The sequence below is a fragment of the Orbicella franksi genome, chromosome 3, assembly GCF_964199315.1.
Source record: "Orbicella franksi chromosome 3, jaOrbFran1.1, whole genome shotgun sequence".
In the NCBI taxonomy this organism is placed as follows: domain Eukaryota; kingdom Metazoa; phylum Cnidaria; class Anthozoa; order Scleractinia; family Merulinidae; genus Orbicella; species Orbicella franksi.
Window position 1 is genome coordinate 18,884,667 of NC_138147.1, and position 15,088 is coordinate 18,899,754.

A 15,088-nucleotide genomic window follows, 5' to 3' on the forward strand; every position below is an offset into this window, starting at 1 on the left:
CCCCTTAGCACTTAACCTACGTTTATTATTTGTGCCCTTGAAGATTGTACGTACATTAGCCAGTCAAGAGGAGAATGTAAACGTGAGGTTACCTTGATTTATCGATTACCCAGTCTCCTTCCCTGGGCGTTTCCAGCTCCTTCTAAATTGTAAGGGAAACGCTCGTGGAACGAGGGTGGATTGTTCTAGCCTCTCAGTTATCTGGTTTTCCAACTATCGTTTGTCACGCAATGCTACTTATAATTCATGGGAGGGACTTATAGTAATTTCTCTGGGATAATAGGACTGAGGGTGGGTGGGAGAGGGCTCTTGATCCGTGTACTACAGTTTTGAAAATGTTAAAAATGTCAATAAGCTATGGTACCACTGGGTGCTACTTACACGCTTGAGCACACAGAAAACCATCATCTTGTTTTTCATCTTTTTAATTAGTATATTTACTGAAATTTATAATAATCGTAGCCGAAAAGGTCCAGCCACTCCGTAAGCAAAATTCATTCGGCCCTGCACTAACACTGCGCCTTAAGGAGCTCAGGGTCCCTGGTTATCATTGACCAGACCACCTTTCTTTGAACGGAGAAATCCATCAGTAACAATTCGTTTGCAATGAAGCCATAATTCCACAAGAACAAAATTTCAAGTATTGCTGTCAACATGTGAGGATAAGTCACTGAGGAATTTATATCGATGGATCATGCAAAATGTTTGGCGCAAAAAGTCAAAATCTATTCCCACCTTTCGCTTGAAGAATATTTGTTTGGCTTGAAGTAAGTATTACTCCTCGGGCTTTAGCGTAGGCGGCCCTACCGATCACTTTACATCTTTCCTGATTTCTGTGTCTACAGGTCAGCGATTCTAGACGCTGTGATTACAGTCAAAGCTGTCAATATGAAGACAGCTGTCGATCATTTTTAACAATGAATAAAGGCTTAGTAGCGATGGGCGCGTGCCAGAAGAGTGAATTGTCAGATGTAACTGCATACGCTTTAGTTCTTTACGCCATCTATACACGACGAATCTTTGAGTTCAAAAACCATGGTTCTGCTCAGGTAGGTTAACTTTACTGTCGTCAAATCATGGCGAAAACAACTGTCCTTTGTGATTCTTTTGCTTCTTTGTGTTTGGTGATGAGTTGATTTTGATGTCGACTGCTAACTGTTTTGGATTACATGTGTATCGTAGATCACTGGAGTGTCTGCTGCTTCTTCTTCCTCTTGCTACAGTCATTCGTTTTTCAGGTACTGTTTTCATTTACTGTTAGTGTTTGTAACTGTTACATTTGTCCTTTCGTTAGAGAAGCATTCTGGTTAGTTTTAGAGGAAGTCCAACAACTGAACATCTCGTGCTCTATCGAGGTCATAAAACCGCCATAGTTTGCATAGTACTTTCCCACTCTTGTACACGCCTAGTTAGTTACACGCTTTCCTTGGCTAAAACTTGATTGTTACAGTGGGTTTCATAATTCAATTTCTTTTGTAATTGTTGCAATTGGCAGTTCTCTCGGGGTGAATATCGATAGGGCGCTATTTAAAGTGTTAGCTCAGAGCACGATCGCTTGTTACATCCGTTCTGAAGCACACAAGGAATAAGTTCGGCGTGGCTACCAGGTAGCTGATGTCTAACCCGAATGCAATCTTGTGATGAAATCTTCTTTTCGTGTGATACGATCGGAGGCCGATCGAGATCAACGTCGCCTGATGTCATCTTTAAAATATCTATCAGTCCTACACATTTGTTTACAAAAATACGAATTAATGATTTCGTCAGATTCTACGCGACAGGAAATGTCGATGCTGCCAAAAGGCGTGAAAAAGCTCCTCAAGCCGTTCATTTTATTGACATGTGGAATGTTAAAAATAGCTTTGGATATCAAACTGCAATTTTACCTAACATCAGCACTGTCGGTTGAAATATCATCGTTAGTCAGTAAATAGATGCATCACAGTTATTATCTCTGTTGGAATCACGCTGGTTGCCCGTATCCTCTCAGCTTGGCGCCAAATGATAGTTATTAGTTTCAACAGTTAAGATAAATCCAAAGCGTCTAGACCTCGGTAACACTGCACTTTCCTGTGCCATTAACATTTTCAGCTTAAGGCAATCGCCGAGTGAGTAATCTTTCCTCGCGTTTTGATTGAAAAGGGAGTTGATATTTGCGATGGGCCAGCCATCGACCGGAAGTCATAGTAAAACTCTCAGGTTTGGTTGTTCAGTTTTAAGAGCACTGCTGTCAAATGTAGTTTGCTGGAGGTAGTAATATGTCTTTCTGTTGGGAATACCTGGCTCCACTAAGACGGCATGTTTGCTTGCAATCCACCACAGAAAAATAAAGTCTACGACGCGTAGATTTAGTGATAAATCTTCTGGTGAAGAATATGTACCCTTTCCGCGCAGTGACCACGTCTTGAAAGGCAAGAGTTTAGAGAACAGGGGAAATATCTTGCACGATGGTGCTGTTTCCCGTGTTTACTTTGTTTACATTGAAAGTATTATTATTGCTTAGAATAGATGGCCTTTTATAACAAAATGATCAGGGGTCAAATACAATATGGTGTGTTTGCAGGAAAAACAAGGTAAATATCTTTCCACCTAAATTTTGCTTTTTTTAAGATTAAACTTCAGCATGCGCAGTGCCTTCGATGCCAAAGAGACAAATTACATCGATCAAACTTTATAATCGACCGCTAAATTAAAGAAAAACAACTAGCTAGTACCTAGACTACTAAAATGCACTTTGTCCTGTTGCTACTGACCGTTGTTATTTTTGGCTTGTTTTTTGACCTCCAGCCTGTGTGATACAAAGAAACCACTTTACACACAGTAAGCTTTGATGCAGCGAATCCACGTACAAGCACAGTATCAGAAGCATCGTTAATCGGTTCTTAATTACGTCCTAGAAAATTTCATCGCCTAGAATTTAATCAGCTTAGGCAACTTCTTGCTTTGCTGAACAGAACAAAGGATGCTACATGTAAACTAATACTGTCATTCTTTACAAAGAGTAATAAAGCAGATTTGGGATAGGATAGGAACACAAGCTTTTGATGGCCTTGGCTTACGAAAGTTAAGCCTTCAATTGGGTCGCAGCTGCGTTCCACTGTTCAGCTGGGATCAGGTCATTATCTGCCACTCAGTTTTCACGACTTTCTAATCAAGTTGTTTCCTGAAAACCCTTTTCCAGCAAAACATCCTTGAGATTTTTCGTTTTAGCGCCAAATGTTGGGCAGTGCCAATTTTGTTTTCCCTTTCTCATCCTTCTGCTTTAGCAATGATTTTAAGTTAATTGTTATGTCGCGTGCCTAAGCTCGATACTTCGGCAATATTTGATTATCTGAGATTTTCTTTTAAGTCCATTGAAGCGAGATTGCAAAAGTCAAACTAGACGTTCTCATTATTTATTTTATTATTTTTTTTTTCATCTTTTATTTAGTTCAACTCACGATTGGGATCAAATTGATGTGAACCAATTAAACAATTCCTTTCATTCTATTAACCATTTAATGTTTCAATGAAACGCAAAACTCGAGTCGAGACCCCTTAGGCGGGTTCTGTTTGATTCTTTTTTTCCTTAATTTGTTTGTCGAAAATATAGATTCGCCATCTTAAAATGAGATTATAGAAATCTGTGATCATTATAAACAAGTTTCTTAAGATGAAAAAAGGAAAATATTTGCTCCAATTCCTGGACTTCCCGTGATGAAAGCCGCTGCCAATGCAGCTCTTGTCAATAAGAAATCACACTCCATTGCTGAACGTAATATTGCACCAGGAGGTGTTGTGTTTACATAAGAGTGGGAATCGTATCAGTAAACATTACCTATTCTTCGGAGGTTTGTTCACAAAGGGATTTCCTCCTCTCATCAGCTGTGACTTCCGAATTGCTTCTCTGCAAAATCGATAATCACGTTTGATTTTCAACATGCGGCGCAGAGGTTTCCAAAGCTTTCATACGACTTCTCTTTAGTAACAAGAATAACATCAGGATACCCACTGATTTGTCCTTTAGTATATGTTCTGAAATGACAGCTGGATCCATGTCAGACAGTTATTACGCAATTCTAACCTCATGCCAATTCAGTTCAATTCAATTCAATTAATTCAGACGGGGTCACAGGATTGAGAAAAAAAAAACGTATTCTTACATGGAAAGGCTCCCGGCAAGCAAACTGCTCTAAGGATACTTATGCAAAATTCATAATAGCGATAAAACTAAAATGGTGTGCAAATTAACGAGGCTAAGAGCCAAGATGCTTATGAAATGTAAAAGTCTTTCTTCGATGAAGAGAACTGGAATAAAAATAAAAGAATTAAGTCAAAAATGTAGATTTTTGGCCAGATCTGCATGGAATTTGCGGTTGCTATGGCAAAGTCAAAAATCATAAACACACAATTGACATACTAAAATTTCCGCGAAGGATGAATGAACAGCGACTGAAAGTTCAGCCTCTTAATCTTAGTGTAAATCGTCTCTTTTAAGCTTGAAAACGCCTAATGGGGGTGACACCCTCCACCCCACCCCCGTGGGTTAATTTGTCTACAATGTGAGTTTGAAAATGTCGCTAAAATGCTCACTTATATTTCTTTTTTTGAAGAACAACGTGATATTGCTTTGAGGGACGATCAATTCGTGTTGTTCTTACTTAAAGTTATTTTAAGTATAAGTGGAACATGAAAAATGTAATGCTGTTAACCTAATTTGCGCCTCGGGCACAATCTTAATATGTTTGGGCCTTCTCAGTCGCTACGTACTTCTAGAGAAGGTTCTTCGAGCAACCGAGAGAACAAAAATCTGGTTTAAAATTTACACCGGCTCTTTATTCACTTGAGTAGCTCTTCGTAACGCTCTTGGACGATCCGACCGATCGATATATATATATATATATATATATATATAGATATAGATATAAAAGTCAAACAAAAAAACAAAAAAACAAACAAAACAAGTAGCCACGTGCACACATCGCGCCCTTGTTTGCATAAAGTTTCTTTGGATAAGCTGCGAGTATTGTCTCCTTTGCGGATCAGGACCCAAAAATACGGCTGTTATACAAAAATCTCCCCTGCAGAATAGTCTAGACTGGAACAAGAAAAGTCCGGAATTTAATTTAATTTGATCTAACGAGTTCGAGACCTTCGAAAGTCCTTGAAAAGCGCATTTGTTCGGGCGGTGTTCTTAGAAGTCCTTGAAATTGGAGTTTTTATAATTGATTCGTGACCTATTCGATTAGAAAGAAGGAGATGAACTTGTGAACTTGTCCGTATGACGTCAAACGAGGTATCTTGAAAATTAAAATTGACGCTCTTGAAGTCTTTCGCTAAAAATGTAGGCCCTGCAGCACTCAATTTTATTCGAAATAATGACTGTTATGCGACGAAGACAACCAATACATTTTTTCATTGGATATAAGCCAAAATTAAATGTTCTCGGAATTTTACCTCTTTTACCTGTTTCAGACATTAGAATGTCGATGTCCTATCGTAACATTACGTGACAACGCCACCCGCCTGCAATTAAACATTTTTGGTTGTTATTGTTTGGAAGGCTGAATCATTTTTTTTTCTTGCAGATTTCTCCCAGAATACCTTGACCTTCAACCAAAATGTCAACTATTTAACTATCTGCATTTTCTTTCCAATGAAGCACGTTTTTTTTTTTAACTTGTTCAATCGTCCTTTATGTCGTTCGCCGGTCCCGCCGGTAAAACGGAAACGCCGCATATCCTTATAAGTGTCATTACGATAAATCCAGGATTTCCTTATTTATATCCAGAGATTTCCATGTTTAGTTTTGGAATTTCTTACCTCTTGCAGTTTGCAAAAGGAAAACTTCACTCACACGTCAGAATTATAGTCATCTTCATGATAATTTGTAGGCCTGGTGGCCTCAGATCGTTTTGTACATCTCGGTTCCTACTCAAGGAATTCTTTCTCGATCTGTGCGAAATCAGTTCTATAACAGTGTTGACAGTGTTCATGACGCCTGCTCAACTTGGGGCTTGTCGCATCCTTTTTTTATGAGAGAAATTTGGTGATAATTCGGTGATGGGAAGCTATCACAGCATTAATTTGAAGCAGCTTTGGCTGAGAGCACCGATTACAGGCAAAGATTATGAAAGGTCAGTTTATAGGAGCTTGAAGGGGCCCACACAAGCTAATTTGTCAGAAATCGCAAGGTATCATCATGGCGACAAGGTGACCAACAAATGAATATTCTAAGTTACTCAAACATGCCTGAACTTCCCCTCTCCCAGCGAGTTTCTTAATGAAATCTGTCAGCCAGCAGACATGTGGCCCAAATTTATCACGTACGTCATGATGGGGGAGGGGAAGGGGGAGAAGGAGGATGGGGTAGGTTGATTCACATTCCCAGCTACCTTACCTATTAAGAGGCCCTGCGCCTAAGAAACGACCGATGATTTCCGGCTAAAAAATAAAATCGGCCGTTTTTCCAGAAACGTGATGCATATCCCTCCAATGTCTGATTCATCACTGTGATTGCTTTCAAAAGCGTTGAACTTTTGAGAAATAACTATTTTAAAATCAGCTCCAACGCTCCATCTAATTTAGTATGCATTATTTGAAACTTTATTTTTTAATCGCTTCGGCAGTTTTTTGATGTTTATCGAATGATATTGCATTAAAAGGCCTTTTTCTTCAACACTGTGTAGTTTTCTCATTATTTTGCGTTGCGATAGTAATTTCTGAACAGTTTTTTGCGGGGGCTTATTTTCGGCCTGATTTTGCTGCTATCAGACGGAAAAAGTTTGCGGCTCGATATTTTTGGTTTAAAGCGAAAGTGAAACAAAAGAAATTCATTTTTACATAGTATTCGGTAACCTCTGCTTGGGAGATAAAAATCGGCCGATTTTATTTTTTAGCCGGAAATCATCGGTCGTTTCTTAGGCGGAGGGCCTCTTAATGTTCTTGCAGGAAAAGGAATCAAACACCCAGCAAGCACATAAGCAGATATCCATTTTAAAGTTTTGATTAGGTTGTATCGGGTCAGTACCTCTGGTATTCCAGTTAACACGACCTCACTGAGAAGCAGATTTTCGTTAAATACCATTCACCAAATGGTGCTCATGTGGATGGCTTCTTTGAAAAATTTAAGCAAATTTAAGTCAATGGTTGCATTTGGTAACGAAAGTTGTATGTTGTGAGAGTGAGACACTTTTTCTCCAGCCATTCCCAGCCAACCAGTCCACCATCAACCTGTCCAACCATACAACCAGCCAACTGACCAACCAACCAGCCCATCCTTCAGCCACACCACCAACAAACAAACAAACAAACAAACAAACAAACAAACGAGAGAAGTGAGATAAATTCTGAATGCGCTCAATATATATTTTCAACCTAAAGTTTGCCATTCCTTTTCAGGTTTTTAAACCAATAAGTGTTGACATTTATTTTAAATATTTAAAATTTCTAGAAATGTTTGGATCATTAAAACTTTGATGTCACCAAGTGGAAGCATATGCTCCTGAGAAAACATCTTATATGATAACTTAATATTTATTCACTTCAGGCGCAATTTGTGGTGGAAATCGCCATGGCCTTTTTGGAATCATCCAGTCCCCCAAATTCCCTGACACTTACCCAGACAATCTACACTGCGAATGGAACATCACCGTCCCTACAGGTCACCGGGTTAGAATCCGCTTCACAGTGATCGATGTGGAATACTTCTACATGTGTGATTACGACTGGATCTCTTTGCGCTCTGGCAACAGCACCCTTGGAAAATTTTGCGGCTCTAGCAAGACGAACAGAACGCATCATAAAAAGCTTCCCAGAGAATACTCAGTGTCACCAACGAATCAAGTCACCCTCACATTTCACACGGATTACTCCAACGAGGAACCCTATAGCGGTTTCAGAGCACATTACATTGCTGTCGGTAAGCCACTTGATAACATTTCATCCAACCATCCATCCACCCATCTATGTTCGTCCTCCCTCCCTCCCTCCCTCCCTTCCTTCCTTCCTTCCTTCCTTTCATCCTTTCATCCTTCCTTTCATCCTTCCTTCCTTCCTTCCTTTCATCCTTCCTTCCTTCCTTCCTTTCATCCTTCCTTCCTTCCTTCCTCCTTCCCTTCCTTCCTTCCTTCCTTCCTTCCATCCTTCCATCCTTCCATCCTTCCTTCCTACTACCTACCTTGCGGCCTTCCTTCTTACCTTCCTTCCTGCCCTCCTTCTTTCCGTTCTTCGTTCGTTACTCTTTCATAATATATTTGTGTGATAACAGCTCGTTTGTTAGTGAGTTGCACAAGATGTATAGAATGCTTAAAGGCATGCTTGGTGAATTTTTATATAGTTAAGAAGTTGCATATCGCTCTCAACTAATCACCAAGAAGGTAATAACTACGAACGCTATACAAAAGAAATGCAAGCGAGCCGTATTTTGATTTAGTATAGCGCCTCCATAGGGCTTACCACGTTAGAAATAGCATTTCATTAGCACTTTAATTAAAAACATAGCCTCCATTGGAAGTTATAAAGTTCCTGTTTGATGGTTTTCATGTATTATAAATTTGTTTTTCTGCCATGATTTTTCATGCAGATGAGAATGAGTGCAAAGTAGATAACGGAAACTGTGACCATTATTGTCACAATTACATCGGTGGCCATTATTGTTCCTGTCGATCGGGTTACAAGCTTCAACCGGATAAGAAGTCTTGTCATAGTAAGTACTATACCTATTTTCTGGTTTTAAAGGCTAAATCATGACAGAAGCTTTTAAAACAAGCCCTCTGTCATGATGTCACTCCGTTTATGTGGAGTTCCTCATCACTCCTTACCAGTCCTATTGATTGGAGTTTAGAGTCTTGGACTCTAAAGTTCTCGTAGTGGTCTACGTCACTATATTTTGAGGCTATTCATCTTTACAAATTTATAAGCAGTCTATTGCTTAAATAAGAACAGATGACAACCTACACTGTACGAGGTATAGAAAAACAAGTGATTTTGTCAAAGAAAAGTACCGTGTTTAAAATATGAAAAGGGTACAATTCTAACTTTCGTTCTCATTAACAATTAGACTACGAGCCCGAGTTTTATTTGGGCGAATATTCAACGAAGCGTAACTGAGTAGTAGGGCGAGTAGTCTAGTTGTTTAAGTACACACTTAAAAGCATTAAAGCCAAACCTACTATTTCGTGTATTTAAAATTAATATTAACTTTCAGCTTCAAAAGCAGCGGGTGCGAACGTTGTCTACCATCGAATAGAAAACGATGGCAGAACCAATCAGATTCGCGGGTTTCCAGTAGAACATAGCTCAATTGCTACTGATAAAATACAGAAAATAGATTTGCCCCTTGCTGTTTTTGTCACTTACTTTGGCTTTGTTTGAACATTCCGTAGTTATATGCAATGACCAGCAGTTTACTGCCAGAAGAGGCGAAATAGCAAGTCCAGAGTACCCCAAAAAATATCCGAAAAACTCCAGATGTGATTGGACCATTGCAGTGGATAAGGGATACCAGATAACGTTGACTTTTACTCAGGTAAATATGTTTATGGCTTGCAACAGCCTATCAGATTACTGCACTTCGTAACACTTTGTCACATTCATCACCATTTAAATTTTTTGGAGATATACAAAATTGCAAGTAACATAAATAAAGAAATAAAGACATAAATATAATGGTAATTAGGAATTTGCGGTGGCACATCCCACGGGGAGGTTCTTCGTCAGCTGTTTCCAGATCGAATTGGAATTGTAGAAGTGTGGATTTTCCTGAAGAGAGGCAAACCGGAGAACCCGGAGTAAACTTCGGAGCAAGAGGTGAACCAACAACAAACTCAACCCACTTTTGACGCCTGTTCTAGGATTGGAACCCGGGTCAAACTGGTGGGAGGTGAGCCCTCTCACTACTTCGCCATCTCTTCTCCCCTTGCCGAATGCCCACCAAATGAAATTCTACAATGAAAGTAAAGCGTTTTGAAGTGATAAAAATCAACCAGAAAGGAACGAAAATTGTTAAGAATAAGTACAAATTGCTTGACAATCAATGAAGTAGACATTTTTTGGCGTTTGGCGTTGATAGTGATCGCCTTTGTCAATCTAGTTTGATGTAGAGGACCATCCCGATGTGACATGCCCCTACGATTACATGAAAGTGTCAGCGGGCAAAGACAAGAAGTATGGTCCTTTGTGCGGCAAGACTCTTCCACAGAATATCACTTCATCTGCCAACTACATGCACCTTGAGTTCGTGTCTGATGACTCTGGAAACTACAAAGGATTCAGAGCCTTCTATGATACACACGGTAAGTATGCAGTGTCTAGTGTAAGCATGAGGTAGAGACCAGTTGCTATTTAAAATAGCATGTATTTATCAGTCGACCAAGAGGGTTATTCTTCCCAGACTTACTAGAAATTCTCTTTTATAACGCATCCGTTTTATTTATTTAACCAAATATTTATACTGGATGATTCCATTGCAGCAGAAACAATTTAAATGCAGTTCCGTATTAACCAAGTTTAAATCGAAATGGCCTATTTGAGATAGGTTTTACGCCTGGTGGTTGTGTCCGCTGCATTTCGAACGTTTTGCTTTCAACAGGTTTAAGATGTCCAACTTTAGCCGCTCCAGAACATGGAAACATGACGGGAGACAGCTTTACGTTCAAGGACGTCGTAGAGTTTGGCTGCGAGGAAGGCTACCTTCTGACTGGCTCTTCAGTGAGAGAATGTCTTAACACTGGAGACTGGGACGGAGTCGTCCCTGAATGCAAACGTAGGTAGAGTAATTCCAGGCGCAAAGCATTACCTAAGGGAATGCAAACGACTTAAGTGAGATTTGCAAACGTAAACTGTCTAAATTAGTTTAAATGTTAGGTTAATTTAAGGAGGCTGGCAACAGTTTCAGGCACTTTTCCAATAGCTATACTTTGAAGGATGAATACTACTACCGTTTATCAAGTGATACTGCAATAATGGTATCACACAAATGACCAATGATTGGTAAACAGGTTGCGATCATCCTTACTATATAACAGTATGTTTCGTGCATTCGGACTTTATATTATGGACTTGTCACTTTTTTTTATTAATGACATGTCATTTTATGAATAATCCTTATGCCTTGTGTTATCCGAATTAGTAAGTGAATAAGCTACGTTTTGGATTTATGAAACAGAAGGCGTTTCTAGAAAAATAAAATGTCATCGTTTTCACGGTTGTTTATAACTCTGCAAAACAAAGAAAGCAGTCTTCTTCTTATGTCCTTTTTTTGTGAAATAGAACTTTTCGAAATATTGTCTACATTTCCATAGGTTTGGGTAAATAATCTGTAATCTATGACGGCGTTCACAATAAATCATTTTAGGAAAATAATTGAACAGATGATATTAATGAGCCACGTGGGTCGAGAGACAAGACGAAAATAGACAATGCATAATACGAAGGTTTGCACAATAGCCAGTACGTTTTTCTAATAGACTCGTTTAATTTTTATTGGCTTCTTTGATGTTAGCGGTAAATTGTGGAAACCCGGGAATCCCACTTCATGGCAAAATCACGGAGAGTGGATTCACCTACAAGAAAGTCGTCAGCTATTCCTGCAACAAGTATTTTGAGCTTCATGGTCCAAAAACGCGACAGTGTCTGGCAGATGGAAAGTGGTCTGGCGAACAACCTAAGTGTGTTGCTAGTAAGTAACCTCAGAAAATAAACTCTTCCCGTCAAGCTTGAAATGTTTATTAACACGATCTCCTTTTAATTAGATTTAAAAAACCGTCCTTACTCGTCCAAAAGGTCTCAACAACTTTTTTCTCTTTTTTATTAGCCTGTGGAGAAGTGAATAACTTCAATTTCAGCCGTGATGTTTGTAGGAAGAGAATTGTTGGTGGACAAAACGCCTTTAAAGGAGCGTACCCATGGCACGTGTTACTCATGAGGGCTGGTGAAGTCGCGTGTGGTGGAAGTCTATTGAATGAGCAGTGGGTTTTAACAGGTCAGTTGCCAAGACCTGGTAATTTCAAAGCGGTTATTGTAGTCAGTTTTGTTACATAACAAGTCTCTAAAGGGCCAAGTGACGCTTTTTAGCATGTATTGCATGCAGTGTTCCAAGGGACCTTCTGATGTACTACTGTGTTAGTAAATCACTGTCAAATTGAATTTAAAAAAACAAAAAAACACACACTGACTAAAAGAATCTAAACTAATTAATGTGTGTCCACACCCTTTCCCCAAATTTGGCAGCAGGCAAAACACACTAATGTACCAGTTCTAATGTACCAGTTCTAAAGTGTTTTGTTAAACACTGAACAGTAAAAGAAGTGTTTCGGCAATCAAGATCAGGATTGTGGTTGCCCTGCGCCTACAAAATTAGCCTGTTCCACGCTATCGGTCATCCCGCCCGCTTTTTCGATCGTCCGCACTGACCGAGAGCCTGGAACAGGCCACCACAAATCAATCCATACACTTAAAAGTGTCATGTTCTGTATAGCTTCCGTGTGACGTCATTCACCCTAATTTTGTGTCGCATTTTATCTTAGCTGCACATTGTGTTACAACCAAGCAAAATGGTATCGTTCGCGAAGATTTACTGGAGATATACGCCGGTCTCCACCAGATCAGAAGATTAAACGCCAGCCATGTGCAGAAACGAAAGGTTGTCAAGATCATCAATCACAAGAACTTTGATTTTTTGCTGTTTGAGTCTGATCTGGCTCTTTTGCAACTCGATCGTGAAGTCAGAATATCACACTACGTAAAACCTGTTTGTCTACCGGAAGGACCAAGGTAAGTTAAATGAACTACTTGGAGGATGTTACACGACGGCCGAAAGATATGAATTTGAATCTCATCGATCTCTCTTTGCTAAGTTTAATACAAAAAAACATGTTTGCGCAATTTACCTCTTGAAAGGTTGTAATCCCAAGCTTTTCTTCGCACCTAGTCGATGGCTGCACGTGAAAACTAGTCTGCTGCTATCTGGGAGGTGCGGTGCCCTAATAATTATCGCTCCTGGACACCTGGGTTCGAACCCTGACCGAGGTTATTCACTTGTTGTTTGCCTGAGTAAGGCACTTTTGCTTTTAACCAGCCAGGTTTAGAAATGGGCAACACCAACAAATAGGAGGATCTAGCCTCTAATGAATAAAGCATCCTATCCAGGGAACTGGAAACAAGATAAGCTCTCCCTAGCCTGCGTAGCTGCAGGGATTGTTGCAAAGGCACTAACCCGCAAAATCCCGCCAGTTATGTACGCAGGCTAAGCTTTCCCTTCGCGGGTACCTAAATAGGACTTTAAACTTTTTCCTTCTTTTGATGTTATTACAGGCAGAAGAGGATGTTTGCACCAGGAAAATTCGGTCGCGCCGTGGGATGGGGTTACAAGGTAAGCAATAATTCCTTTGGACAGTTTGCAAACACCTTGAAAGAGATCTGCGTCCCGACTATTGCCAATGACGTGTGTCAAGCCGCCTACAATGACGAAAAGTACACAGTGACACCACTCATGCTGTGTGCAGGGGAGACTCTTGGTGGAAAAGATTCCTGTCATGGGGACTCTGGGGGCGGCTTTGTCTTCTTTGACACAACCACCAGGAAGTGGGTGTTGGGTGGAGTGGTGAGCTGGGGCAGCAGCATGGGATGTGGATTACGTAACAAGTATGGTGTCTACGTCCGTGTGTCCGAGTTCGTTCCTTGGATTAAAGAGAAAATGTTTTAAGATCGTCTCTCGTTTTATGAACATCCTACTAAGCCACAATTACTCCAAATGTGTTTAAAAAAAAGAAAGATAACCCCTTTAGACTGATAGTATTAGCTTTTATGGACATGTCCTCTTTATATCATGTCTGACACTGTTGAAGTATTAATCATTGCTTTTGTGTTTGAAGCGTTTGTGGTGCAACTGCATGTCATGAATTATATGTCCAAGACGTAAGCGAGTAGTTGTAAAACCGCTATAATCTTCACAGATGCGCTAATTCAAGCTACATAATTGCAAAGGCAATCAATAAAATTCAACTTCGCAGATATTTTGTTTATATAGAGTTGTAGAGTATAGTGAATGCTACATGATGTATAAGATGACTTAATTAACTAGTTTAAAATAACCCAGAGCTTTTAATCTTGTATTTAGTTGTAGCAATTGTTTGTTTGTGTAGTCTATATATTATATAAATATACTTTTTGTTCAATCTCGTTGATTTGAATGTCCGCTCTGTCTGCTAAATGGTAAGGGATTTCTTTTCCCTTGGGGCCTATGTTAGCTGAGTTTTTTGGCCAGCCTCAAAAATGATCCATATATTAGTCAAGGGTCGTTTTAGAAGAGTTTCGGCTTTCGTAATTGTTAAGACTGCTTTGTACTGTCAAAGCTGTACAATGAGTTTCAAGAAAATTCCACGTTATATTGGAGAAAAGCAGCGTTTTATAACTCAGGTTCAACAACAAAGACGTTTTTATACAAGTATTGTACGGGTAACAAACGCGTTTCAGTGTGTATCGGGCCGTAATGATTTATATCTTTCTGGGAAAGACTTAGTAGCTTTATAAAGCGTGTGCAAAAACAAATTAGTTTCAGCAGTGTTGTTGTTGTTTTTTGCTGTTGTTTTGTATTTTAATAAATTCCTTGTAGCACTGTGCTTAAGTCTGTTATAAAGCCTGTGAACAGGCTGCTTGGTGATCGAATCAAGAAAAGAACAGGCCACGAGCCGAAAACTGTGAGCGAAGAGACAGAGACAGAGAGGGTGGGAGGAGTTTAAAATATCTTCGAAGACTCGGGGACAGTTAGTCGTGGCCATACGACTTTAACCAACAGACAAAATGTCCATGTCGAAGGATTACAAGCATCGCCTACACTGATTTTGCCATTCAGTTTTTTTCGTCTAGCCCCAACTGAATTACCTCCTCCTTACAGCTAGGTTCCATCCCTTCCCTTTCTCTTCCCAGTCCCCCTACTTCGCTCGCAGGCCTTCCCTTTCTCACCTGAGAGCTGAACACAGGCCATTATCAAGAACGGTGAGGGTACTTTTTAACCCTGTTCAGTTTGAAAGGAATTTTTTCCAAATATGTAACTGACTTATTTCTTTAACAAAATTTTTCTTTGATACAGTTATTTTTACCTTTTTTT

At 39.7% G+C, this 15,088-nt stretch overlaps 1 protein-coding gene across 1 annotated transcript; it reads left to right on the top strand.

The window, feature by feature from the left end:
- The first annotated feature begins 946 nt into the window (after positions 1-946).
- LOC145482591 (mannan-binding lectin serine protease 1-like) lies at positions 947-14,941 on the top strand. Its single transcript, XM_081461192.1, has 11 exons — positions 947-1,049; positions 1,183-1,238; positions 7,529-7,900; positions 8,564-8,686; positions 9,366-9,508; positions 10,073-10,274; positions 10,571-10,744; positions 11,483-11,659; positions 11,795-11,962; positions 12,507-12,753; positions 13,294-14,941. The coding sequence occupies exons 1-11, from the start codon at positions 1,036-1,038 to the stop codon at positions 13,682-13,684; spliced, it is 2,067 nt and encodes a 688-aa protein (XP_081317318.1). The 5' UTR covers positions 947-1,035; the 3' UTR covers positions 13,685-14,941.
- Positions 14,942-15,088: the final 147 nt, after the last annotated feature.